General features: G+C 42.4%; 1 protein-coding gene across 1 annotated transcript; it reads left to right on the top strand.

Annotated features, from left to right (window-relative positions):
* The first annotated feature begins 388 nt into the window (after positions 1-388).
* PPIE (peptidylprolyl isomerase E) lies at positions 389-19,543 on the top strand. Its single transcript, XM_063444522.1, has 10 exons — positions 389-456; positions 6,670-6,768; positions 8,933-8,976; positions 9,368-9,394; positions 9,580-9,661; positions 10,917-11,017; positions 11,444-11,567; positions 13,182-13,367; positions 18,685-18,827; positions 19,386-19,543. The coding sequence occupies exons 1-10, from the start codon at positions 426-428 to the stop codon at positions 19,452-19,454; spliced, it is 906 nt and encodes a 301-aa protein (XP_063300592.1). The 5' UTR covers positions 389-425; the 3' UTR covers positions 19,455-19,543.
* The last annotated feature ends 5,518 nt before the right edge of the window (positions 19,544-25,061 follow it).

The following is a 25,061-nucleotide window of genomic DNA, read 5'->3' as shown; positions in this document are numbered from 1 at the left end:
ATAGCAGTTTCTCTGAAACTGCTATGTTTATGAAAAAATGGGTTAACCCTAGAAGGACCTGGCACCCAGACCACTTCATTAAGCTGAAGTGGTCTGGGTGCCTAGAGTGGCCCTTTAAATAAATGAGCCTTTACATGACATCAGCCCACGTTCTAATGGTAAAAGCAAGGCATTGCCTCCAACAAAATGGCCACTGGTTCCCATCGTGGCGACAGTTTTGAAAGGTAGTACTCTGGTTGCACAGCTGCGTATTAGAGTAAATATTCCTGATCTGCGAATAACCCAGGGTGCTATAACAGCCCTTAATAACCTTCCTTCGTTTTATTTAGAGCGATTCGCGCGCCGTGCTAATAGAGGTCGCCCTGTGTCTGTGTATTGGTTGAATGATGAGGTCAGAGGGTAAAGGTCACCGGGAATAAAGTAAGATGGCGGCCGCCAAGCGTGTTTTGTACGTTGGTTAGTGTTCCCGTTTATATTAATAATATTCTTTGATTCTATTTACAGTGCGGGTTACTGATGTTAGTGAGGGGGGAAGGGTGTGGCTTAGTTTAGCTCACACGACATTTGACAATGAAGATACTATGTTATTATCATTGTAGTTTGGTGTATATGTAATAAGTTACACTGTGTATACATGTGGCTATTCACAGTCAGCGCTAGACATTGACAGCAAACAGGACTACATGTTGTGGGCTATAACTTGCAGCGGGGAAATGGTTACTTTACTTTTAACAGCCTTGGGCATTTGAGGTAATAAATAGCTGAAGTAGTGAAGTGGAAGCATTGCTGACTTGGACAGTTTTTTCTACTTTTGACATTTTTGCATTAAAGGGACACTATAGGGAACCCGACCTCTTCATCTCATTGAAGGGGTCTGGGTGCAGTGTCCCCTGCCCCACTTAGTTTTTGAGAAATTGCAATGATTACATTGCTGGACTGACAGCCTCCAGTGGTTTTGAATCAGACAGCCACCAGAGGAGGTTCCGGGGTTCAAATGGACTCTGAGTCCCTTAAACGACACTGGACATTCAATATCCGTGAATTCCCCAGGGGAATGAACTAAAGGACCACTATAGTGCCAGGAAAACAAACTAATTTTCCTGGCTCTATAGGGTCTTTGGGTCCCCCCCACCCAGTGCACATCAGGTGGCCCAAGCATTTAGGGCCACCCAATGGGTCCTATTAGCTTCAGGGGCCCGATCAGTGCTGTAAAAGCGCGACTGGGCCCCTTGAAAAAACATTTTTTTTTTAATGCAGCTGCAACGCAAGTGCGCGGGAAGGAAGACGCAGCCTGAAGGCCGAGAGGATAGGCAGCCGTTGTCCATCATCCCCAACCACCCTCCTGCAATGCAAAAGTAAGGAAGAGGAGGGTGGCTGAAAAATGAATTGTATGAATGTATGCATGCATGCATGCCAGTGTGTGAATGTATGTATGTATGCATGCATCCATGCCAGTGTGTGAATGTATGTATGTATGCATGCATCCATGCCAGTGTGTGAATGTATGTATGTATGTATGCATGCATCCATGCCAGTGTGTGAATGTATGTATGTATGTATGCATGCATCCATGCCAGTGTGTGAATGTATGTATGTATGTATGTATGCATGCATCCATGCCAGTGTGTGAATGTATGTATGTATGTATGTATGCATGCATCCATGCCAGTGTGTGAATGTATGTATGTATGCATGCATCCATGCCAGTGTGTGAATGTATGTATGTATGCATGCATCCATGCCAGTGTGTATGTATGTATGCATGCATCCATGCCAGTGTGTGTATGTATGTATGTATGCATGCATCCATGCCAGTGTGTGTATGTATGTATGTATGCATGCATCCATGCCAGTGTGTGTATGTATGTATGTATGCATGCATCCATGCCTGTGTGTGTGTGTATGTATGTGTGTGTGTGTCTGTCAGTATGTATGCCTGTATGTATGCCTGTATGTATGTCTGCATGTGTGTGTGTATCTGTATCTCCTTCTGTATGTGTGTGTCAGTATGCCTGTATGTGTGTATGTCTGTTTCAGTATTACACGTAGAACGAAATAATATATCTATATACATAAGTATATACGTATATATCACTATATATAAATTTAAAAAAATTATATATACACATACATATATAATTCTACGTATATATTTATGTAATAATTTTACATAATTAGGTGATTTTATTAATTACAATTTGCGGGACCTGTCTGACAACCCTGGCCGAAAGTCCAGGGAATTTCATTTGCTAGCACTATATTTAACCCTGTAACTTTCCAAGACACCATAAAGCCTGTACATGGGGAGTACTGTTGTACTCAGAAGACTTCGCTGAACACAAATATTAGTGTTTCAAAACAGTAAAATGTATTACGATGATATCGTCAGTGAAAGTGACATTTTGTGCATTTTTCACACACAAATGGCACTTACAATGACGATATAATAGTTGTGATACATTTTACTGCAAAGTCTCCCAAGTATAACAGTACCCCCCTATGTACAGGTTTTATGGTGTTTTCAAAAGTTACAGAGTAAAACATAAGGCTTGTGTTTCAGATTTTTCACATTGAAATTTGCCAGATTGGTTATGTTGCCTTTAAAAATGTATGGTAGCCCAGGAATGATAATTACCCCCATGATGGCATACCATTTTCAGTAGTAGACAACCCATACCTTGAAACATAATTTAATATGTGTATTTTTTTTGCAGTAAAAGCCAACAGTATTATGACATTCACAGCTAAAATGTCATGTAGAACTAACCCCCCCCCCCAAATTTCTTATTTTCTCCCATTTTTTTTATTTATATTTTATTCATATTAAATTGTTTCATAGCTAAATATTTGATGTAAAATGAAAGCCCTGTTTCCCCTGAATAAAATATATAATAAGTGTGGGTGCACTTAATATGAAAGAAGTGAATTACGGTTGAACAGACATATAGTCTACTTCCAGGTTTTGTTTTGATCACAACGTGTACATTTGGCTCAGTCCTTTAGGGGTTAAACATCTGTATGGACTCTGATAAAAGCACCTTTTCAGGCAGAGAATTTCTTATCCTTATTGCTCTTACTGTAAAAAAACCTTTTCTTTGCGTAAGATGAAATCTCCTTTCTTCCAGCCTAAATGCGTGACCTTGTGTCCTACGTATAGCCCTGTTTATGAACAGATTTCCAGATAATGGTTTGTACTGGCCCTGAATATATTTGTATAATGTTATCATATCCCCTCTGATACCACATAAGTGATGTTCCAAGCACTTCTCACCTGACCCTCTCATGCGGCCTACAGGCTTGGTCGGCATGTGGGAGACCGCCGCTCCTCTGCTGTCACATATGGCAGGAAATCTGACACAAGGCCCACATTTTCTCTCTCTCTCTCTCTCTCTCCCCCCCCCTCTTCCCTGGACAGGTGGGGTTCAACCCAGTCCATCCTAAGGAGACGCCCGCAAAATTTAGCGAGAACGTGGCAATGTCACAAGGGTATGAAGTAAGCGGAGATGCTATTATCAAGATGGTGAAGGCTGCGTGCTCCCTAAGCCCTGGACGTGAGAGGTCTGAGGTGGAGCTCCGGCTGGATAGGACCTTTCAAGCGTCTTGGGAACAGTTGGAAGCACTCCAATACCGAACAGCCTCGAAGGGCAAGACTGAAGCCTCATCATGAAAGCCCCCTCACAAGGTTGACAAGAAGACAGAGTCAACTGGAACCCAACTGGAGGTGGGCAAATAAGGAGAGAGAGACAGTAAATACACAGAGCCTGTTCCCTTCAAACACCTGAGCTGGCAAACATGAGTCCACCTTACCTCCAGCCTGAAAATGAGTGCGGACGGGCTCACCCAAGCAGCAGTCCATCGGTCCGAGACTGTGACTGTTCCCTGTGGGCTGAATGGCAACACAGAAGAGAGTCTCACTTTGACATGGTGCCTCTTCATTGCCTGCTTCACAGACACCGACTGGATATCTGCCTTAAATACAGGCAGCTCCCTCCTTTTCAAGCACAGTCTGTCAGGCAAGATCGTTCTTTTAGTAGTTACCCGTATTGCCTAAATTGCAACGCGTTATTGCCCAAAAAATCTGAAATATCTATAGCATAACGGAGGCCTCCTGGGGACTTTAACTCTGTTATTTAATCGTATGAATTAGCCCGATTTACAATACAATGCAGTGCTTCCAGTGAAGTCTAATATTGACTTCTGGAAAAAATAAAAATAATATTAACCTCTGGCCCAATCGGTTTGGTTTTCTGCTTAGGCTTTACTTAGCCTCTTGTTTTACATACATACACATACACATATACATATATACATATATAGCTTTTGTTACCTATAAAACCTATGTTTTATACTTGTTAATTAATATGCCTAGTCATGCTGTTGTGGCACTGTAGGCGTTTGTGTTCCTTTTGCACAGCAAAAATAAAGAATTATTAAAAAAATATATTTATATATTTTTTAAATATACATTAAAGGGAAACGTTAGTCACCAGCTTAATGTAGTTGTTATGGTATTTATGCCAGTCCCTGTAGGCTTTTTAATGTAAATACTGCCTTTCTAAAGTAAAGCCAGATGTTCATATTGCTGCCTAGTAACACCTTACAGTCACTCAGACGGCCCCTAGAAGTGCTTCCTTGGTCAGTGCAGCACACTATGCAGCAGTGACGTTCACCGTCTCCATGCTCTGCATGGAGGCACTGAAAGTTCCTCATAGAGATGCATTGATTTAGTGCAGCTCTGTGAGGAGATTCTGATTGGTGCAGCGTGGCATTTTGCTGCGCATGCGCTATAGCCTCCCAGTCATCTTATATGGGAAAGCATTGCAAATTTGATGATCTAAGCCAGGCATAGGCAAACTTCGGCACTCCAGGTGTTTTGGACAACACCTCCCATGATGTTTTGCCAGCATTATGGGTGTAAGAGCATTATGGGGGATGTAGTCCACAACATCTGGAGTGCCGAAGGTTGCTTATCCCTGATCTAAGCCAAGGAGCCAACAGCAGCAAAACCAAAAGGTGCTGGAAAAAAAGGTCAGTAAAACATATTTTTACTTCAGGGAGTAAGGGCCACTATAGGTAACCTGTCATGCCCCAACTACTTTTGCGCCTTTTAAAGGGACACTGTGGGCAGCCATTACCACTTCAGCTTATTTAAGTGTTCTGGGTGCTGTGTCCCTTTTGAACCTAGTGCTGCAATGTTTACATTGCAGGTCTAAGTGTGCCCACAGTGGCTGTATACAAGACAGCCACTAGGGGCGCTTCCGGAATCTTAACGGACTTTTAGTCTGTTATCTGATGCTGGACGTGCTCACGCTCTGCATGAGGACCTCAAGCGTCAGATTTTTCCCCATAGGAATGCTTTCCTATGGGGATGTCTAATGCATGTCCCTGAGGGACATCGGCGCTGGGATAAGTTAAGTAAATAAAAGGGTTTTACCCTTTTATTTACCGGTGTGGGGGGCACGAGGGAGGGGGGAGTCAGAGGGATCGGTAGTGCCAGGAATACAGCTTTGTTTTCCTGGCACTACAGTATCCCTTTAAAGAGCATTGAATTCAATCTATACATTGTGCTAGCACTTTTATCAGCAAATGTGTAGATTGGGATAAAAAACCTATTTATAAATATAGGTCTTTCTCTGACATGTCAATCAGTTATTTGGCATGGACTGTATGCTGAAGATTTGATTTATAAGTGAGAGCAGAAGAGACTGCCCATGGGCGTAGCAACCAAGGTGCATGCATGGTGGTTGCTATGGTAACTCTCTAACAGATGCTACTAACCCTGGCTAGGGAGTATAGGAACAGTTACTGACATCACTCGATTCAGGTGCTGGCAATGTCAGCGTCATGGAGGCTTGTGGAAGCGTCCCCCATGCAGGACAAGTCAATGAAGATACTGGAAGGAGCGAGGGCGGACAGGAGGTGGGTACTACAGAAATTTTACACCCTTCTCAGTAAGGACAATGCAGCGGGGAGGGTGAGGTGAGTGAGTCATGACCGGTTCCCTTTATGCATAGTACCTTTGTAATCAACAAATGATTGTATTCTCCACACTGCTAGTCACTCTACTGCAAATTCTTTACGGTTCCACCTATCCTTCTTGAGTTCTTCTGTCTCAACGCTGACCTGCGTTGGTTATTTGTTGGCTTTGGCTTCCTTTTTGGTCCCATCTCCCAAACCTTTCTTACACCTAAAGCCCTTTAACAATTCTACAAACAAAAGTTTGTGACTACACTGAAACAATATGTATAAACTGCCACAGATGCAGCTATCAGGGCATTGGTGAAGCTCTATTGCATAGGCTCAATGCCCTGAGTTTACTTTATGTGGCACAAGGCAGTTTAATAATCAGCTTTCACTGTACATTGTGGCAACTTGGTCTCCAGTGTCCCCATATGTGGGACAGCAGGTAACAAACCGGTACTGTTGGGAGGTATACATATGTGTCATTTGATACTTTTTTTTTTTTTTTTTTGTATACTTATCCATGCTTGGCAATGGCTCATTCCAGGCCATTTGCACTTGATTACTTGTCATATTCCATACACCACAGGTAAATTGTATTTGTTTGTGTCTCTCTCTATTTCAACATTACAACTATGCCACTTAGTGAATAAGCCAAACTCATCAGCGATTGCATGCAATCATGAAAAAATATTATTTATATTTCAGGTGGTCTTGCTGAGGAGGTGGATGAGAAAATTTTGCATGCAGCTTTTATCCCTTTTGGAGATATCACAGACATTCAGATACCACTTGATTATGAAACTGGTAAGATAATCCAGTCTTTCTAATTTTCCCGAGCCATGTCTTCACTCTTAGTATCAGCCCACATATAATATCCTCACTGATTTAAAAACTTCTGACTGTTTTGTACCCTTAAATGGTTTGATATGCTGAAAGGTAGAATGCTCCTAGGAAATGTGCTCTGAAAACAGCGAGACTGCAGTTACAGTATGAAATGTCAATACTGTAAAGGGAAAATTCAAAAAATATACTAGGCTTAAGTGAATAGGTCAGTCTAGGCAGCTCACTCTCTGAAATGGTTGACATTGTGAAAGGGCCAGCTGGGAATATAAATAAACAGTAATTAAAACATTTTAACTATAGGGCACAATAATCTATCCACCTCTGCTGTGGTGGAGGAGGACCACTGATGTCCACTTAGTTACACTTCCCTTGGAGTGGGATGTTTGAATCAAATTTTAGATGTGCCTGTCTTCCTTACACGACTGACTTCATGAATGAGTTTGTCACAGTGAGATGCACAGAGATGCTAGTGACCCCAAAAGGGTAATCCTGCATGACAGGAGTACTTTGGTGCCAGTCACCTGTAAGAGGGCAAGTCTTTTTACAATGATTTGCTATCTTCCCTGGTTCTGCTGGGCACATACTCCAATATAGTATATATATGTCTTGGCGTCATACTTGACTCTGGTCTCACCTTTGAGCCTCACATCCAGCATGTTGCCAAATCCTGTAGATTCCATCTTAAAAACATAGCCCGCATCCGCCCCTTTCTTGCACCAGATACTACCAAGGAGCTTGTCCATGCTCTGGTAATTTCCCGCATGGATTATTGTAACCCTCTCCTGATTGGTCTCCCCAATAGCCGTACTGCACCCTTACAGTCCGTAATGAATGCTGCTGCTAGATTGATTTTCCTCTCTAGTCGTTTCTCTCACACCTCACCCCTCTGCCAGTCCTTACATTGGCTTCCTGTATGCTATAGGAGTCAATTCAAGGTACTAACTCACACCTATAAAGCACTGAACAACTCTAGCCCCTCTTATATCTCCTCACAGATCCATAGGTATGTCCCTTCTCGGTCTCTCCGTTCTGCCCGTGACCACCTCCTGTCCGTTGTCCGCACTCGTACGGCCAACTCGCGCTTGCAGGACTTCTCACGGGCGGCTCCCTTCCTATGGAATAGCCTGCCTACCGCCATCAGACTCTCCCCTAGTCTTGCATCTTTTAAGAAGTGCCTTAAAACCCATCTCTTTAGGAAAGCTTATGGCCTCCAAGACTAACCCTTACCTCACATACCTGTCTCTTGCCCTCTCCTAAAGGGCAGCCCACCTTATTTGATTGTAAATTCCTGTCCTAATGTGTTTTACACCCCACCTCCTATAGAATGTAAGCTCGTTTGAGCAGGGTCCTCTTCAACCTATTGTTCCTGTAAGTTTATTTGTAATTGTCCTATTTATAGTTAAATCCCCCTCTCATAATATTGTAAAGCGCTACGGAATCTGTTGGCGCTATATAAATGGCAATAATAAATAAATAAATAAATAAATATAGGCAGGTTTATGACATCTGGCTTCTGCAGAGCTGCAGAAGCCGAATGTTGATCCGTCTGATTATTTATTGGCTGAGAGCATCAATGAATGAGAGTCTGTGCATCAACGTTTGGAAACAATTGACATTAGCTAGCTCGGAACTCTTGTTCAGGGCTGGCTGCTAATGTCGCCTACTGGAGGTGAAGTGGCAGCTCCAGCAGCAAAGGGGTTAAACTTGGTATGTGCAGCGTTTGACAGTAAACTCCTACACATACAGGCAAATTGGTCCATGATCTATTTCAGATATCACGTAGTTTGAAATTGTTAGATTAAAATAAAAAAGGACTTATACTAGGGGACTTTGAATAAAGAAAGAAACAATCGTTAATAAAATTGTCAAGTGTTTGTTATAGCAATAATAATAGCCAGCTGTCATGTAATTTACTTGGAGTTGGATTTCCTTATTATTAGTATTAATGGGATTTGGTTTTATTGCACCACAATGTGTTTTCTTCCCTTGTAAACAGATCCATATGTATTCTGAGATTTATTTTACAATAGTACATGTTATTGTACTTTTTATGATTTGTTTAACTTGTTATATACTGATTGACAATACATGTTCTATAGTGTTTTGTCTATTTTTTTTTTAATAGAGAAACACAGAGGATTTGCTTTTGTGGAATTTGAAATCCCAGAGGTAAGCTATTCCTCTGATATTCTCATGTTGCAGATATATTCTTTCATAAAGGTTACATTCAGAAACTATACTTTTTGATTATTCTACAGTTTGTACTCCGTCCCGTTAGCATCATTAATATAAAGTTACACATGCACAGCAGGCTCCCTGATGTGTAACATCTTAACAGGTGGCAGAGATGTCACTGTGGTTGATGTAAAGGATGCTGTTGATTAAGCTGGTTGATCTAGAAACGGTAAACGGTTTGATTATACATAATTGTTTGCACCATGTTAGTAACATACATTGACTTGGTTATGGTCTTAAAATACATTTTCAGAATTCTAAGAAATCTATTTATCCAGATGTTTAGTATAACTCCATTTGTAATTTGATTTTCTTTTTCTTCTAGGATGCTGCTGCTGCTATTGATAACATGGTATGCTTAATTTGTCAAATCATACTTTTTGCTGCTCCTTCTTTACATTGAGTGATTGTTGTGAAAGTCATTATAATCATACTTATAAAATACTTTAATTTGAGTTTTTTGTCTGAATATAATGTAATGATTAGTATGTATTAGTTATTGTGGATGAATGTACATTATCATTTTTTATTTCATAGAATGAGTCCGAATTATTTGGAAGAACGATACGTGTCAATCTGGCTAAACCCATGAGGCTAAAAGAAGGTTCTTCTAAAGCTGGTAAGTGCTAAATACACCAAACAGTGTATATAATTGTCATGTAAAGACTGTTCATGTCCAGTAAACCACAGGCTTTGTAAATACCCAACAAAGATGCAAAAGTATAAAAATGCTGTGAATGGTGGTGGGGTGCCACTCGGTATTACATTTGCAAACTTCTAAATGAAGACATATCACAAATCAGAATCTCAAGGTGGCTTCACCACCATGTAAAAATGTATAATTTAAAACAAGAGTTAATTTGGCAGTTACCATTTACAAGTAATTTCCCATTACGCTGGTCATCTATACAAACACTTTACACATATAGTACTCTGCATGCAAAGTTGGCTTCTATTGGCTGTAGTGCAATTGGTAGTGGCTGTATTTTACACACAGTCTCTCCTACTTTGAGCAGTCTGTTTCTGGTTGGTAATGCATGGTGTAGGACAAGCTCTTACTGCAGGCTTTTGCTACAGCACAACTAAAATCCTGCATATTAAGAAAGGTACATTATCACTCACAAAATCCATTGGGTCATTGGGTTTACATTCACAACAGTGACCGTTCATCTTGGGCTTCAATTTGTGTGCAAGCAGTTTCATTTTATTTCTTGTTACTTACGTGTGACTGGATACCCTCACAATTTCTTTGCATTTTTTCACTGACAACTTCAAAGACAACTTCATAATGGTTAAAGGACCACTATAGGCACCCAGACCAATTCAGCTCAATTAAGTGGTCTGGGTACCAGGTCCATCTAGGATTAACCCTGCCTGCTGTAAACATAGCAGTTTCAGAGAAACTACTATGTTTTAAAATGGGTTAATCCAGCCTCTAGTGGCTGTCTCATTTACAGCCACTAGAGGCGCTTCCGCGCTTCTCACTGATTTTCACAGTGAGAAGATGCCAGCGTCCATAGGAAAGCATTGAGTGCCGCGCATGCGCATTCAGCCGATGACGGGGAAAGGAGGAGGAGAGTCCCCAGCGCCGAAGGAGCCCGGCACTGGAAAAAAGGTAAGTGTTTAACCCCTTCCTCTCCATTCAGCCTGGCGGGAGTGGGACCCTGAGGGAGGGGGCACCCTCAGGGCACTATGGTGCCAGGAAAACGAGTATGTTTTCTTGGCACTATAGTGGTCCTTTAATGATGAAAATACAACTGAAATCGAATTTCCCTTTTTTAACAAGCAGATTTCTGGTTGTGGCTGGATTTCTTTTTTTTATTGTCTTTCATGCCTTGGGTAGAAAATAATCAATATTCCTGTCATCCGGTTAGTTTGGTCTGATGATGACTGGCTAAAGAAGTTCTCTGGAAAAACATTGGAAGAAAATCAAGAAGGGGAAATAACAGATGCATCCAAACCAGAAATTAAAGAGGTACCATTGCCTTTCTAAAGAGAACTACAATTCATGCACACAGTTCTTTTTCTGAAAGATAAATTATATAAGCTTTTATGTCTTTGTGTGTGTGCCATGAATAAATGTAAAATAAACTTTAAATTGAATTTTATATTTCTGATTTACGGTACATTTACCCCATATGAACGTATGCACATACACATTAACACATCATAATCCATTTACAATTTAGTTCTTTCCCATCTCACTCTTAAACTGATGTAAACTCTTTGATGGTTGATCTTGGAATTATTTTTACATAAAGACTAATAGTAAATATTTACTCGCTGTTCAGATGATATTATTTAACTAATACAAATGGAGAAATAGAATCTTCTTCTTGTCTCAATGATTGAATTTGAATTTGAATTGATTGAATTTTTTTAAATGTCTGAATTTTTTCAGGGAGAACCACCAGCAAAAAAAGTACGTGCAAACCCACAAGTTTACATGGATGTTAAGATAGGGAACAAACCTGCTGGTCGAATTCGATTCTTGCTTCGAGCAGATATTGTGCCGATGACAGCAGGTATGTGTATAATTCACTTGTACGCTGCATTGGGTAAATAACGAGAGGTATTTTACGAGTGTATGTCTGATCTTGTGGGGAGTGTTTTGTGTTCAGTACAAGATTTTTTTCTCTTTATTACTATTGGTGTTAAATATAGCAAATTACTGAAGCAATAACATTGGAACACTCTAGGCAAATCCTCTTCTCTCGATATGTCCCATTTGCAAGTAAGCAAAAGGGTTGACAAAGTGATTCCATTAGACATCAGGAAAGTAAAGAATTAAAAATATCCATGATCGTGTCTTTTCTATGAATAGCTGGTGTCTGTCAGCAGCACACATAGCATGCTGCAGACAGACAGCAAATGGAGGGATTACACCCCTCCTCAGCCTGTCCTCCCTTCCTCTCCAGTGGGAGGGAATTATGTCACCGGAGGAGGATTGGGCTGGCACGAGAACTTGTCCTCCCTTTGGAATGGAGGTAAATTTTAGCTTGATTCCTCTTATGTTAGGAATACATTTATGTATTACTAGTGCTATAGTGTCCCTCTACCTTCCTTCTCTGTTCTGCTCCCTCCCTGGCTGACATTATCAAGATTGATGATCTCAGCCAATACAATGCTTGTCCATAGAGCAGCACTGGGAAATGTACAGAACAAACACTGTGCTGCACCAGTCAAATGCTTTTCCATGAGATTCGATGATAACATTGGCGTTCCAGCAGAGTTGCAGGGTTTAAAAGACAGACACAGCACCCAGACTATTTCATTGAGATGGAACAATCAACGTGCCTATAGATTCCCTTTATTGATCAGTTGTAACTAAGTTACCACTAAACTGAATTGTAGCAAAACTAAATATGAATGGCTAAACTGTAACTAACTATTTTAGCCTAAAGTTTGCCATTTAAAATTTAAATTTGCTACAATTTGGAATCTAATCTCAAAGAGCAGGAATGAAAGTTGGGGGTTTGTCTCACCTTTGCAGAATTTGGCAATGGTTTTTAATAAGCTTTTAAAATTATTTATTCAAAATGATTTTATATAGAAATAAAATTTAAATAATTTTATATATATATATATATATATATATATATATTCACACACACACACACACACACACACTATATATTACATTTAATTTTTTTTTTAAAGCTTATTCACCGAGGCCCACGTCTGGAGAGGTACTTTTTGATCATTTGTCTGTTACTTACTATTTATTTGTTATAAAAAAAAAAAATCCTTAGTAATGCTAATCTGTGACCAACTATTTTAAGCAGTTTGATTTCCTGTAAAATAATTGGAATATATTGCAAATGTCATGTCCTTGTTTTAGGCTTAAGGGATTTATATGCTAAAAAGCAATTGTTGGAAAGTTGGACAGTTGCACATTTTAAGCCAAAATAGGTATGCTGTAAAATGCTCTTCTGCTTTTTTGTTTAAAATTTGCAATTCCATGAATCCTTATTTCCCAATACTACCATGTTAAGTTAATAAACGCCAAATTTGTCAGTTATTCAATAAGAGGACCTACAAAATGATATCCTTCAAGATACACAATTATTAGGACATTTCTCTGGTGTCCAGAGAACTGATGACATATGTAAATGAATAATTATTCTTCCTGTCCATAGAAAACTTCCGCTGCTTGTGCACCCATGAAAAGGGATTTGGCTTCAAGGGCAGTAGTTTCCACAGAGTCATTCCGCAGTTCATGTGCCAGGCTGGAGATTTTACCAATCACAATGGTACAGGAGGGAAATCTATATATGGCTCCAAGTTTGAAGATGAAAACTTTATTTTGAAACACACTGGTCCAGGTATGTAGTCGCTCCTGATCAGAGACCATGAGACAATCCTCACATGTCATGTCACACATGTCATGTCTCCTTAAGGGGTTAAAACACTAGAGGCATCCAAACCACTTCATCTCACTGATGTGGTCAAAATGCACTGTCTCCTTAACCCTTCAGCTGAAAACATTGCAGTTTTAGAAAAGGACACCTTAGGGGTGAAAATAGAAACTTATTCCTGATGTATGCAGAAAAGATTAGTTTAACAAAAATGAGTAAGCATTAGCCTGTGCAGCATTGGAATGTGGTGATTGGATGAGAGTGTCATCTGGCTGCTTTCAGACGATCACTGTTCCCATTGCTGTTATGAATTGATATGGCTTGAAGGAAATGTATAATCTATGCCATAGCCATACTTCCAGTAGGGGGCTAGCTGTGAAAGGCAGGGTCCATTCACTCCATGTTAAATTGCTTGAAAATTATTATTTTTTTTTTTTTGGTTAATCTTTCTTTTATTATGGCATATGCGTCATGGGGTACAGAAGAAAAAGAGGAGGCATTGTGGGATAACATGAGTTAATAATATCAAGATGGTGTGCAATGCACCTCAAAGAAAGATTGCCATGTTTTTTTTTTTTTTTTTGTGGAACAATCATGTAAACAGAGTGGTATAAGCTTGGTTGAGAAACAAAAGTAATAAAGTTAGGCTTCATATACAGGTCTGGTGGTCGTAGCTAGACAGGATATTTTTTTGTTTTATAACGACATAGGAACAACATAGTAATACAGGCCTGGTAGTATTTGTGAGTCATATGAACACACAGAGGGTTATTAAGGCTCAACTGAGCTGGTATAGCTGGTATAGTGGGCAGAGTTGTCCATGCTAAAACATTCTGTTTGAGAGTGACCCTAATTGCAACTACTGGGCAGTTTTAGCTCTCAGGGTTGGGTACACTAAATACTATCGTGATCCGGCATAAACTTTTAACCCATTCAGCAATATTGTGTCAGGAAGGTTAAACACGAGTTACAGTCTGCTGCTTAGCGTTTGTTATGAGTCAGTAGCGGAGTTGCCGTATTTAGGGGGTAACAGGGGTATCTTAATCGATCTATACACAGGTTATTAGTGTGTAACTAGATAGGGGGTACAAAAGCTACCCTAACTGCAGGCATATGACGGTTTCCATTAGTATCATTATAACAGGCTAGACAAGCTATTCAAGCTAAACAATAAAGGCATGTTGGACTAAGGTGGATGTGACCCTGTCGGGATAACAATCTTGCTACCTCTAGCCGGATCCGTATCAGTATTTCTATAACTTCATATGCGTCTCTAGATTATACGTTAAACATGCATAGAACAGGTTAGTCAAAATGCTGGGCCAGACAGTACAGTATCATAATTGCTTTATAGCTAGCAAAACCAAGGTAAGGGATTAAACTGAAGCAGATAAAAACGTTAGTGACTCTAGACGGCCATACAATTACAGCAGTGAGAAAGCACCCAAAGTCTGTTCGATGTCTAGACTGGTGGCTGAGTTGCGGGTTGTTGAGACAGTTCACCCGATGCCTTTGGGATGTTTCTGGAGGCAGACCACCCCGTGGTCCGGCGCGGTGCTCTCAGCATCGTTTCTGCCTGGGTTTTCCCGATTCCCTGCTCTCCGACCGGGCGCTTGGTGTCTGGGGACCTTGTGTCTTCGGCCCGAGGCCTTAGTAGGGGTTCTTGCCACAAGTCCATTGGCCCCATCAACAGGGTCGTGGGCCTGAGGGTTTGCCGGTGCTCGGCTGTCCCCTCGGGTGTATGGGTGGCGTGGGAGGGTTACCTCTTGACGAACCCCCAGCTCGGAAGAAGAGCGTGTGGCCCCTTTGGTGGCTGGGTGCGTTTGGCGGTTAGTCCGGGGTGTATTCAGGAGCTTGCTTGGGTTGGGTCCTACCTCCACCTCGTGTTTGTCGACATGGTTCGGGAAGGCCTCGCCTAGGCTGTGTTTCCGTTGAGAGGCTGCCTTTGCCTTCCGTGGAGGGATCACCCACAGATGGCGCCGGGTAGCCGGGCGGATCCAGGCCGCCAATTCTCTTATTCCTCGTTTGTAAGGCAGTCCCTTGGTATTGTGCCCCCTCCACAGGCGTGTGCATAGCTGGTGTAGGAACTCCAAGGCGTCCCTGGGTGGCTTAAGAAGTGTGCTTTGCGAGGTTCCCGCCATGTGGCTGGACCCAGAACATCCGGAGTCCAGCCTTGAGTGGGTAGTTGCAGTTGTTGGATCAACATATGTCCCGTTGGTGGGGACCGGGATAACACCCGCCGGTCCAAAGGGGGGGGAACGAGGGCACAAACCTTGTCTCGTATCTTGCTTCAGCAGTGAGAGAGCGGCCGTCTCCCTCACTGCCGCCATGCTTGTAGGCCGCAACCCCGTGCGGGTCGGGACCGGTGCAGAGATCACCTTGCTTGGTGTCTACACGTAGGTCTCAGTAGCCCCAGTCGTTTGGGAGTCGCTATGTTGTGGTTCACAGCCTCTGTTCGTCGGTAGTCGACGGTGTGCACGGTGGTAAGCTGGAGCAGCAGCGACATGCGACTGCTCCGTTCCGCGGCCAGGCCCCGCCCCCGCTTGAAAATGATTTAACACTGAATAGAAGGACAGTGCCAGGGGACTCCAGGCACAATTAAAAATTCAGCGAGATGAAATGGTTATAGCGCCTATTGTGCACTTCAATATGTTTTATGCCTAAATGATTCATAGACTGCACTGTAACCATTATAGTAAGCTGAACTGTTTATAATGCTTAGAGTAGTCCTTTAATCAAAGTTCCACATAAAAATACACAATGATTTGGATAAATTAGGGGACTGGACAGGCAGGTGGCAGAAGAAATTCAATACAGATAAATTCAAAGTCATGTATTTTGGGAAAAAAGAACCCACAAACAACTTATACATTAAATGGGGTTGAAGTATAACATTAAATGAAAAGGACTTGGGAGCTAAGTAACAGTATGCAATGCCAGTCTGCTTTTGCTAATTTTAGTAAAGTTCTTTCATTAAAAAGTGGTATTCACGTGATCAAGATAAAATTTTGCTTCTTTACAAATCAATGGTGAAACCCCAGCTTAAATATGAGGTGCACCTTAAAGGCACAGAAACGCAAAGGATTTGAGCCATCACATTAGGCTCTAGTATATGTGAGTGCACCATCTCACGTTTTATATACACGTAAATACTGTATAATATTGTTTTTTTTATTCTTTATTTTTTGAGTGCATGAATAAACAAAGCAGCTTACTCTGCCACAACAGCATTCGCAAGCGTAGACATATCACATTAATTGTACATTTATGGCATTTAAGCAGTGCACAATTTTTTTATAGAAATGCATGAACAGAGCGTTGTTATATTGCTTCCACATTACTGTCGAGTTTACTAGCGTAATCTGTTTATGAAAAGTGTGCCCGCTAAATAAGTACAGTGCTAGCAAGTTAACTGTGGCAAACATCAAATGAAAACTCTGAGTTTAAAGGTACAGATAATGCCACTCAGCTACACTAGCATCTTAGCTCAATATGCATTAAAAGAACATTCATAGTGTTTGCCTAGCACACTAGCTGCCCTGCCACACTATGCTTAGAGGACTAAACCTAGCAAGCTAAGTTAACGATACACAAAAGCTTTAATCATGCTTACAATTTTCCACCCCAGGTTAACCCCCCAGCCGCCAGATAAGGGTCAGTAGTTTCTTGCTGTGGGACCTGTCTGTGAGGTATATTGGCATCATATGGGCGGGAGTCAGGGTACTGCCATGTGAGGCTCAGTCCAGGTATATGGCTTGGTGATAGTCCCCCCTTGGTATGTTTGCGAGTTTTAGTCCTGTGCTTGTCTCTGGTGGGAGCCAGGATCATGCAGCCTTGTTGGTTGTCGGGTTGGGCCTCGTGGCTGCGGGCTGTCGGTCCAATTATTTCGGCCTCCTCATGTTGCTCGGCTTACAGGGCTTTGTCACTGGGGGGCTCTTTCTGTGAGGTGGTCTGTACTGTTAGGTCGTTGGCTCCGGTTCCCGCCAATTGTGTACTCTGCCGCCATCCTTGAGTCAGTGTGGTTCCGGCTGCTCGTGCACCTTGTGTTTGGGCCCGGGGTGAGTCTTATTTGGTGTTTGCCGGCATCCTCGTGGCCCATGTCGGTTGTCTGTTCGTGTAAGGTGGGCGCTTCCTTCTTCCCTTTGGCTCCGGTTGCTCACTATGCCATCGCTGCCATTTTGGAGCGGCCCCTGAGTGTTGAAACTGTGCTGTCGTCGCCCGGCATGTTGGTGCATTTGCACGCCGGTGGGTCCGGGGTGGGGGCCGGGATCACCCCCACCGGCCCATGGGGGGGGAACAGGGCCGGACCCCCCTAGCCTCATTCCTCGGTCAGACCGCGGGTGGGCAGGATAGCAGGGCGGCGGCCGTCCACCACGCTCACCGCCCGAGCGCTCCCCATCGCGGGAGACGGAGAGCGTCTCTCGCGATGGGGGAGGACCACTTAAAGGACCACTCTAGTGCCAGGAAAGCATACTCGTGTTCCTGGCACTAGAGTGCCCTGAGGGTGCCCCCACCCTCAGGGACCCCCTCCCGCCCGGCTCTGGAAAGGGGAAAGTGTTTAAAACTTACCTTTTTCCAGCGGTGGGCGGAGAGCTCTCCTCCTCCGATCCTCCTCTTCTCCTCCCCGTCGGCTGAATGCGCACGCGCGGCAAGAGCTGCGCGCGCATTCAGCCGGTCACATAGGAAAGCATTCATAATGCTTTCCTATGGACGCTTGCGTGCTCTCACTGTGATTTTCACAGTGAGAATCACGCAAGCGCCTCTAGCGGCTGTCAATGAGACAGCCACTAGAGGAAATAGGGGAAGGCTTAACCCATTCACAAACATAGCAGTTTTTCTGAAACTGCTATGTTTATGAAAAAATGGGTTAACCCTAGAAGGACCTGGCACCCAGACCACTTCATTAAGCTGAAGTGGTCTGGGTGCCTAGAGTGGTCCTTTAAGCTGTGCAGCAAGCCTCTCCCCGGAACCAGGGTATCCTCTCATGCAGGTCCGCCATTTTCAGTCTTTTTAGTAGTTGTTTAATTCGTATTTTAATGAAAAACTGAGAATATTAGCAGGAGCCGTTCAGTAATGCGACCTGCCAGCATGGCGGTCCGGCCCCGCCCCCTGTATAATATTGTTTTATCTGTTTTGTATATATTGACAAAAGTTGTTAGAAAACCCTACAAGCTATTGGGTAAGTAATAGAAAGCACTACTCCATTATACACTTTTTACATTATATTAAATATGAATTGCTAAAATCTTGATGAGATTGTGACTAAGATTTTACTTTCCACCAGGATTGTTGTCAATGGCAAATTCTGGAACCAACACCAACGGCTCTCAGTTCTTTATCACTTGTGACAAGACAGACTGGCTTGATGGGAAACATGTGGTATTTGGAGAAGTGATGGAAGGAATGGATGTGGTGCAGCTAATAGAGGTGAGTATTACTGTTGTACTCATTTACTAACCATAATTATATCTAGTACGATAGTTACATCTGTCTGTGTTGCTCTATTGAACTCCTTTCCTTTGTTATTTAAAGATTGCAATTTGCACTGTCATTTCATATGCAATCATTTTTTACCCTGTTTCTTGTTATTCCTAGGTGAATGCTATTCATTTTTTTAGATTTGTATACAAATCCCATTCAGCTGAGCTGAGCAAATCAAATGTTTGTTAATTGTGGGTGAATGAATCATTTCGTACACTGATTAACAGGCATTTGTTATGTTGAGCACAGCTAATTGGGATTTGTTTATATGTCTACTTTTTTTTTGGGCTATAAAAACTTTCCCTTTTCCTTTTAAACTCTGTCTCCTTTGGCAGGAGGTTCTTTTTAATGTATGCATGTTTACCATTAATATCACGTAGAATTGATGATAAATAAGACACCAGTTTGTGAAGTCTCAGTACAAATGTTCTGGTTGAAAAAGAAAGTACACTTTACAAAAAATGTTTTTTCTAATGTTTATAATAAATTCTGTTTTATTTCCAGGCTCAGGGTAGCAAGGATGGGAAACCTAAACAAAAAGTGATCATCTCGGACTGTGGGGAATATGTGTGATGTTTGGTCTTTTTGGTTGTATGATGTAATTATATTATTCAAAAATATTTTGTAAATTTTCTTTTGATAAATAAAACCTCTCATTTTTTGTGTGTGTGTAGATTTCTTTCTTTTGTTTAGGGCTCCTTAAATAAAAAAAAATGCATACATACATTACTGATTACTAGTCTAGGACAATTGAGAATTGTAATATTTATTGAAGTCACTTGACGCTAAAGAGCTGCATATGTTCAGATTCAATATGGATACCCAAAAGGTTATTTGTTACATTCTATAAACTATGAATAATATCGAAGTGTATTAAACACAGACATGTTTTGATGGCCACTCTGGATCTTGTCCTGCACACAAGGAAAACAGACAGTGAGATCATTAACTTGTCTAAAAATGTGGGGCTATTCGACCCCCTGGAGATGAACTGATCAGCAAGTTTATTATTCATTGATCTAAATCAAGATGTTCCAAGCTGTGTACCTAAATAAATCACGGCCAACTTAGCCTAAAACATAGTCTAAAGCAGCTGCTCAATTTTTTACTAAGCATGCCCGTTGGGTCAGCATCAATCTATCTGCATCAGGGCTGCTCGGAGTTAACCCCATATGTACCAGGCAGACTAAAGCTTGAAGCAGGAAATGTGCCCAAGCGCCGCAGTGTGCAAAGCTTATCTGAGTCCTGTACAGACTCAAGTTACAACCATGCCTCAAATCTCCATCCTGTTTAGTTTTCTTATGCCTGTGACTACAGAAGCTTCTATAAACTTGATCTAATTTCTGTCTTTGTTAGGGAACTTAGAACATTTTTTTTTTCTTGAAAGCTGCAAAAATGTTAAAACAAACGTCAAGTTTCTTTTGTTTATTTTATACATGAACACAAACATTTAGATTCAAGACGGTAACACTAGAATATGTTAGAGGGTAAATGGTTCGCAAGGGATAACGACGTGGAAATTATATGGCTGTCCTGGGCAATGACACTTTGGTGACCTAGGGATAGAGGATGACATCCAAAGTTTAGATTCCTTAGTGATACCGGGAATGAGGGAATAGTGATGTATGTGGGAGGAATCAGAGTTTGCCGGAATCTATGATCTGCAAACTTTCTTTATCTTAGGGATGAGCATAACCACCTAGCAAAGCTAGTGGGTATGCGGCAGCCTCCCGGAGTCAAATGCCAGAGCTGAAAAGGCTCGCGCTGTGCATCTGCACAGCAACAGCCTTTCAGCCAATCAGGTAATCAGGAGAGCCGTGCTGAGCGAGGGGATTCCTGATTACCTCCGATTTTTAAAATTGGGAAACTGCGGATGGTTAGCACATCCCACGAAGTACTAAGGATAAATATTTCCGACAGTGTACGGGAATATATTTAAACGTCTAAACACAAATAAAACAGTTCAAGATGCCAATAGTACAGGGGAACAAGAAAATATTTAATAAATCATGAAGACATACAAGATAGACTTGAAACTTTGTATAAAACAGCTGAACTGAAAAACAAGGCAACAATGTATGCCAAAGGAGAGTAACAAATGAATAGTGGAAACATTCAACAAATTGCAACGAAATAAGTTCAATAAAAGAGAAGAGAAATGTTGAAACAAGTCTCAGCGAACATATTCTTTATGCAGGGAGTCCATGCGAATATTGAACCGACGAGACTACTTGCATCCACTTCTCCTATTTAGGTGGATCTTTGGTTTGTTGGTCCGGTCTTGGAGTACGGCTATAGTCTGTAAAAAACAAAACAGAGAACGGTTATCAAATGTTGAATAAGCACCAGATAACCTTATGTTTTAGAAAGCAAACTACCACCAGCAGGCAAAACTCTTAACTTAGAGGAGGGGGGGACGGGCGCTATTGCTAGGTGGTTATGCTCATCCCTAAGACAAAGAAAGTTTGCAGATCATAGATTCCTGCAAACTCTGATTTGTCCTCCGGGAGGCATAACCACCTAGCAAAGCTAGTGGGTAGAATAGCACACACCTGGTGGTGGTCCTAAGAAACTGAAGGCGTTCAACTTCTGATGGCCTCCAGTAAAATCTAACAAAGGTTTTACTGGACAACCATCTTGCAGCTTTTAAGATAGTAGGGAGAGGAAGGCCCTTTCCTGCTGCTTTAGTAGCCGAGGCTCCCCTAATTGAATGGCTTTTGAACACTGAAACATCAATTCCAGCCGTAGACATGGCGGAAAGTATCCAGCCTCTAATTGTAGTAACCTTGGCTGGACGAAAGGGATTCCTTGATGTAATGAATAATTGACTGATATAATTTCTAAATACAGCAGAAAGTTGAAGGTACGATTGTAACAAACTGACTAAACATAAGCCTGGATCGGAAGAATCTTGGACCAAGTCCAGTTCTACCGGACCAGGAGAAAAATGGGATGTTTTTTGTCTGCCTTTTAGTATAATATGGAAACCTCCCGGGGTCCTGGACAACCAAGGTTCTGAAATATGGATTTGAGTTAACTCTGCTCCTCTACCTGCCAGGGCCAAGGACAGCAGAGAAGCCAACTTAATAGCAGTCCATCTTAAATCAATTTTAGCATTATCCAAAGACTTAAGGAAATTTAATAAGACATCTACATCCCAAGTAGATGTGTAGCGTGGGGTATATGGGCGGCAGACGGCTAACCCTTTTAGTAATCTCAAATACAGGGCATCCTGAGTAAGGTTGGGGATCAGGAAGTTTAAGGCAGATCCGTAGATCTTGATTGAACTGACAGATAAACCAGAATGGAACTTAAGGGTAAGAAATTCTAACGCCAAAGGAATGGTATCAGATCCTTGTGTGTTAGACAGAAAAGAAACCTCCCATTCTTTGAATTCCTCGATCATCTTTCTATATCTTACCCTAGTTCTACGTCTTAAAGATGAGTTAATAATATCCAAGACCTGATCCGATAAAAGGGGATTTGTTAACAGCCTACAAGGGCTGCGATCCACATTAGCTGCGGGAGCTTGAGCAGAAGATCGCTGGTTCCCTGAAAGCAGTCCACTGTCATGCCTAATGGGATCTTGGTTCCCTTGACTAACTGATGGATCAAGGGATACCAGGGTCTGGAGGTCCATACTGGATAAAAGAGAACTAAGCTCTGCACCCTGTCCCTGCGGATCTTCTCCAGCACTTTCATCAGTAAAGATGGAGGGGGGAAAGCATAAGGGGCTGGAACATCCGTCCATTGGAAAGACATTGCGTCCATTTTCCAAGCTCCCTTTGTCCAGGTTCGGGAGACGAACCTGGGGGTTTGAGCAGATGTTTGGGATGCAAACAGATCTACCTGTCTCTGGCCAAAATTGCTTTCTATCCGTTGGAAAAGAGCAATCTTTAATTGAATCGTTGCCAGGGACAGACTTTGGCGAGAGAGAGAGTCTGCAAGCTCGTTCGCCTCTCCCGGAACATATTCTGCGAAGACCTGAACGTTGTTTGCTAAGGCCCAGGACCAAAGATCTAGAGCCTCTAAGCAAAGACCCCTTGATCTTGTACCCCCTCTGTGGTTTATATAAGCCACCGCTGTCCTGTTGTCCGAATGGACGTTTACCAACATCGGTGACTGGTTTAGAGGAACTAGGCCCTTGAGAGCTAATTTTATAGCTCGTAACTCCAAAATGTTTATATGGAGGTGACTCTCTTGGTCTGACCAGATTCCCCTTATGGCGTTCTGGGATGTAAACGCACCCCAACCGTGACTTGAGGCATCTGACGTCAGAGTGACTGTCACAGGCTGCTCTAACAGTGGACGAGGAAGTGGAATTTCTAACTCCAGAATGGACTTCAGTTCTTCTCTGACCTTCTTGGGGAGAACAAATTTTGATTCCCAATGGCCACCCTGTCTTAGTCGGTTCCCTAAAAACAGCTGACTTCTTCTGCAAAGTAAGGGGGAATTGTTGTATGCTGGTGTTAAAGCTATTAATTTCCCGATAATCTTTGCTAGGTCTCTCAAGGACCAACTCTGGTGCCTGAGAGATGAGTTGAGATGTACCAGTAGTTTGTCCCATTTGTCTTGAGGGATTCCAAGAGACATAGTCCTGGTGTTCAGTATGAAACCCAGAAAGAGGATGCTTTGAGTGGGAATTAGGACTGATTTCTGTAGGTTTACTACAAATCCTAGGTCTTGTAAAAGGGAAGCAAGGTAATCCCTTTGAGAAGCAAGGGCTTCCCCATCTGGATGCATGAGCAGGATGTCGTCTAGATAGTATAGACACATGAAACCTTTTAGTCTGACATGAGCTATCACTGATTTCATAATTCTGGAGAATGTGTATGGTGCGTTGGATAGGCCAAACACCAAAACGGTCCACTGCCACACTTTCCCTTTCCACTGAAACCTGAGAAAACGCCTGTGTTTCTTGGCTATGGGGACTGAATGGAAGGCATCTTTTAGGTCTAACTTTATGCAGAAAAAGGCTTTCTGTACTAAGCCTGGAAGATCTGATAAACCCTCCATCCTGAACCTTTTCCTTTTGATGAAAGCGTTCAGAGGTCTCACGTTTAGGACCGGTCTCCAGGAACCGTCTGACTTTGGTATTGGGAACAATGGGCTGACCCATCCTGTAATAGACGTGTCTGCCAACTCTATTTTCCCTTGACTTAAAGCTAAGGAAAGGGAGGCATCTAGCACTGGGTTCACCTCTCTGAGGGGTGCAAACTTCTGGACTGGGAACCTTAAAAGGGGGAGTTGTAAACCCCTTTGAAAAATCTTTAGGACCCATTTGTCTGAGGAAATATCCTTCCAATTTAGTGGCATATGAGGAGGCACACTTACTTGAATGCATGGGTTTTCTTTTGGAAGCTGAACCGCCTCTGGAATGCGCTCCTCTGCCACCGCCTGGGAGCTTATGTCTTCCACTGTAGTGGCGGTACTGGGCCTGGTGAGAGGCTTCTCGGGACGCTCCTGCAGCCCTATAGGGGCGACCCTCTGTCCGAAAGGGCTTTTTGTAGCCAGGGACAGTCTTCTTGAGCTCTGAAAAGGATCTCCTTGCCTTGTAACGGCCTTTAACCTCCTGAATGAACGAGGGACCGAATAGGTGAGAATCCTCCAAATTTGGGAACTCATGCGATTTGGGGGCTAGGTCGGACAGACCAGCTGCATGGAGCCAGCGTGATCTGCGGATGTTCGATATATAATTAAAGGCTTGGCCGATAATTAGCACTGCCCTGCCAAAGGGCCATCTTAGATGCTAACAGAGATGAAGTGGAAGGTTTCTGGACATTGCCTTCCTTTTCTGCCTTATCCAGCATCAGTAATAGTGGGCCCACAGCATCAGCAATTTTAAACTGTATATTGCGAAAAGTCTGGTCTGTGGGATCAGAGGATACGCTGCTCCCTGTGATGGATAACAGCGCAGGGTCTACCTCTGGGGCCATTAAAGCCTGAATGTCCGGGATACCGATGTGGTTCCTGAGGAGAAGGTCATCTTCCTTAACCAAGGGGGATCTGAAGGCTAGTTTAGCAAAATCTCTAACCTCAGAGTCGTGCTCCATAGCCCATCTGGAGTGAAATAATTTTGATGGGAGAGTCTTTCCTAGGAGACTTACTCTGGCCATCTGAACGTTGCTTAGCTTCCCTCTCTCAGTGGAAGCCGCTGAACGAACCACTTCCTCGGATTCC

This window comes from Pelobates fuscus, chromosome 1, assembly GCF_036172605.1.
Source record: "Pelobates fuscus isolate aPelFus1 chromosome 1, aPelFus1.pri, whole genome shotgun sequence".
NCBI lineage: Eukaryota > Metazoa > Chordata > Amphibia > Anura > Pelobatidae > Pelobates > Pelobates fuscus.
This window is presented reverse-complemented; position numbering and strand designations above follow the sequence as displayed.

What these genes read in the sequence shown, in the direction of transcription:
- PPIE (XM_063444522.1), top strand. Translation starts at nt 426, where the DNA reads ATGGCGGCCGCCAAGCGTGTTTTGTACGTTG. An exon ending in CTGCTGCTATTGATAACATG is followed by an intron (nt 9,395 to 9,579) that starts GTATGCTTAATT and finishes TTTATTTCATAG; the next exon opens with AATGAGTCCGAATTATTTGG. An exon ending in AGAAGGTTCTTCTAAAGCTG is followed by an intron (nt 9,662 to 10,916) that starts GTAAGTGCTAAA and finishes TCATCCGGTTAG; the next exon opens with TTTGGTCTGATGATGACTGG.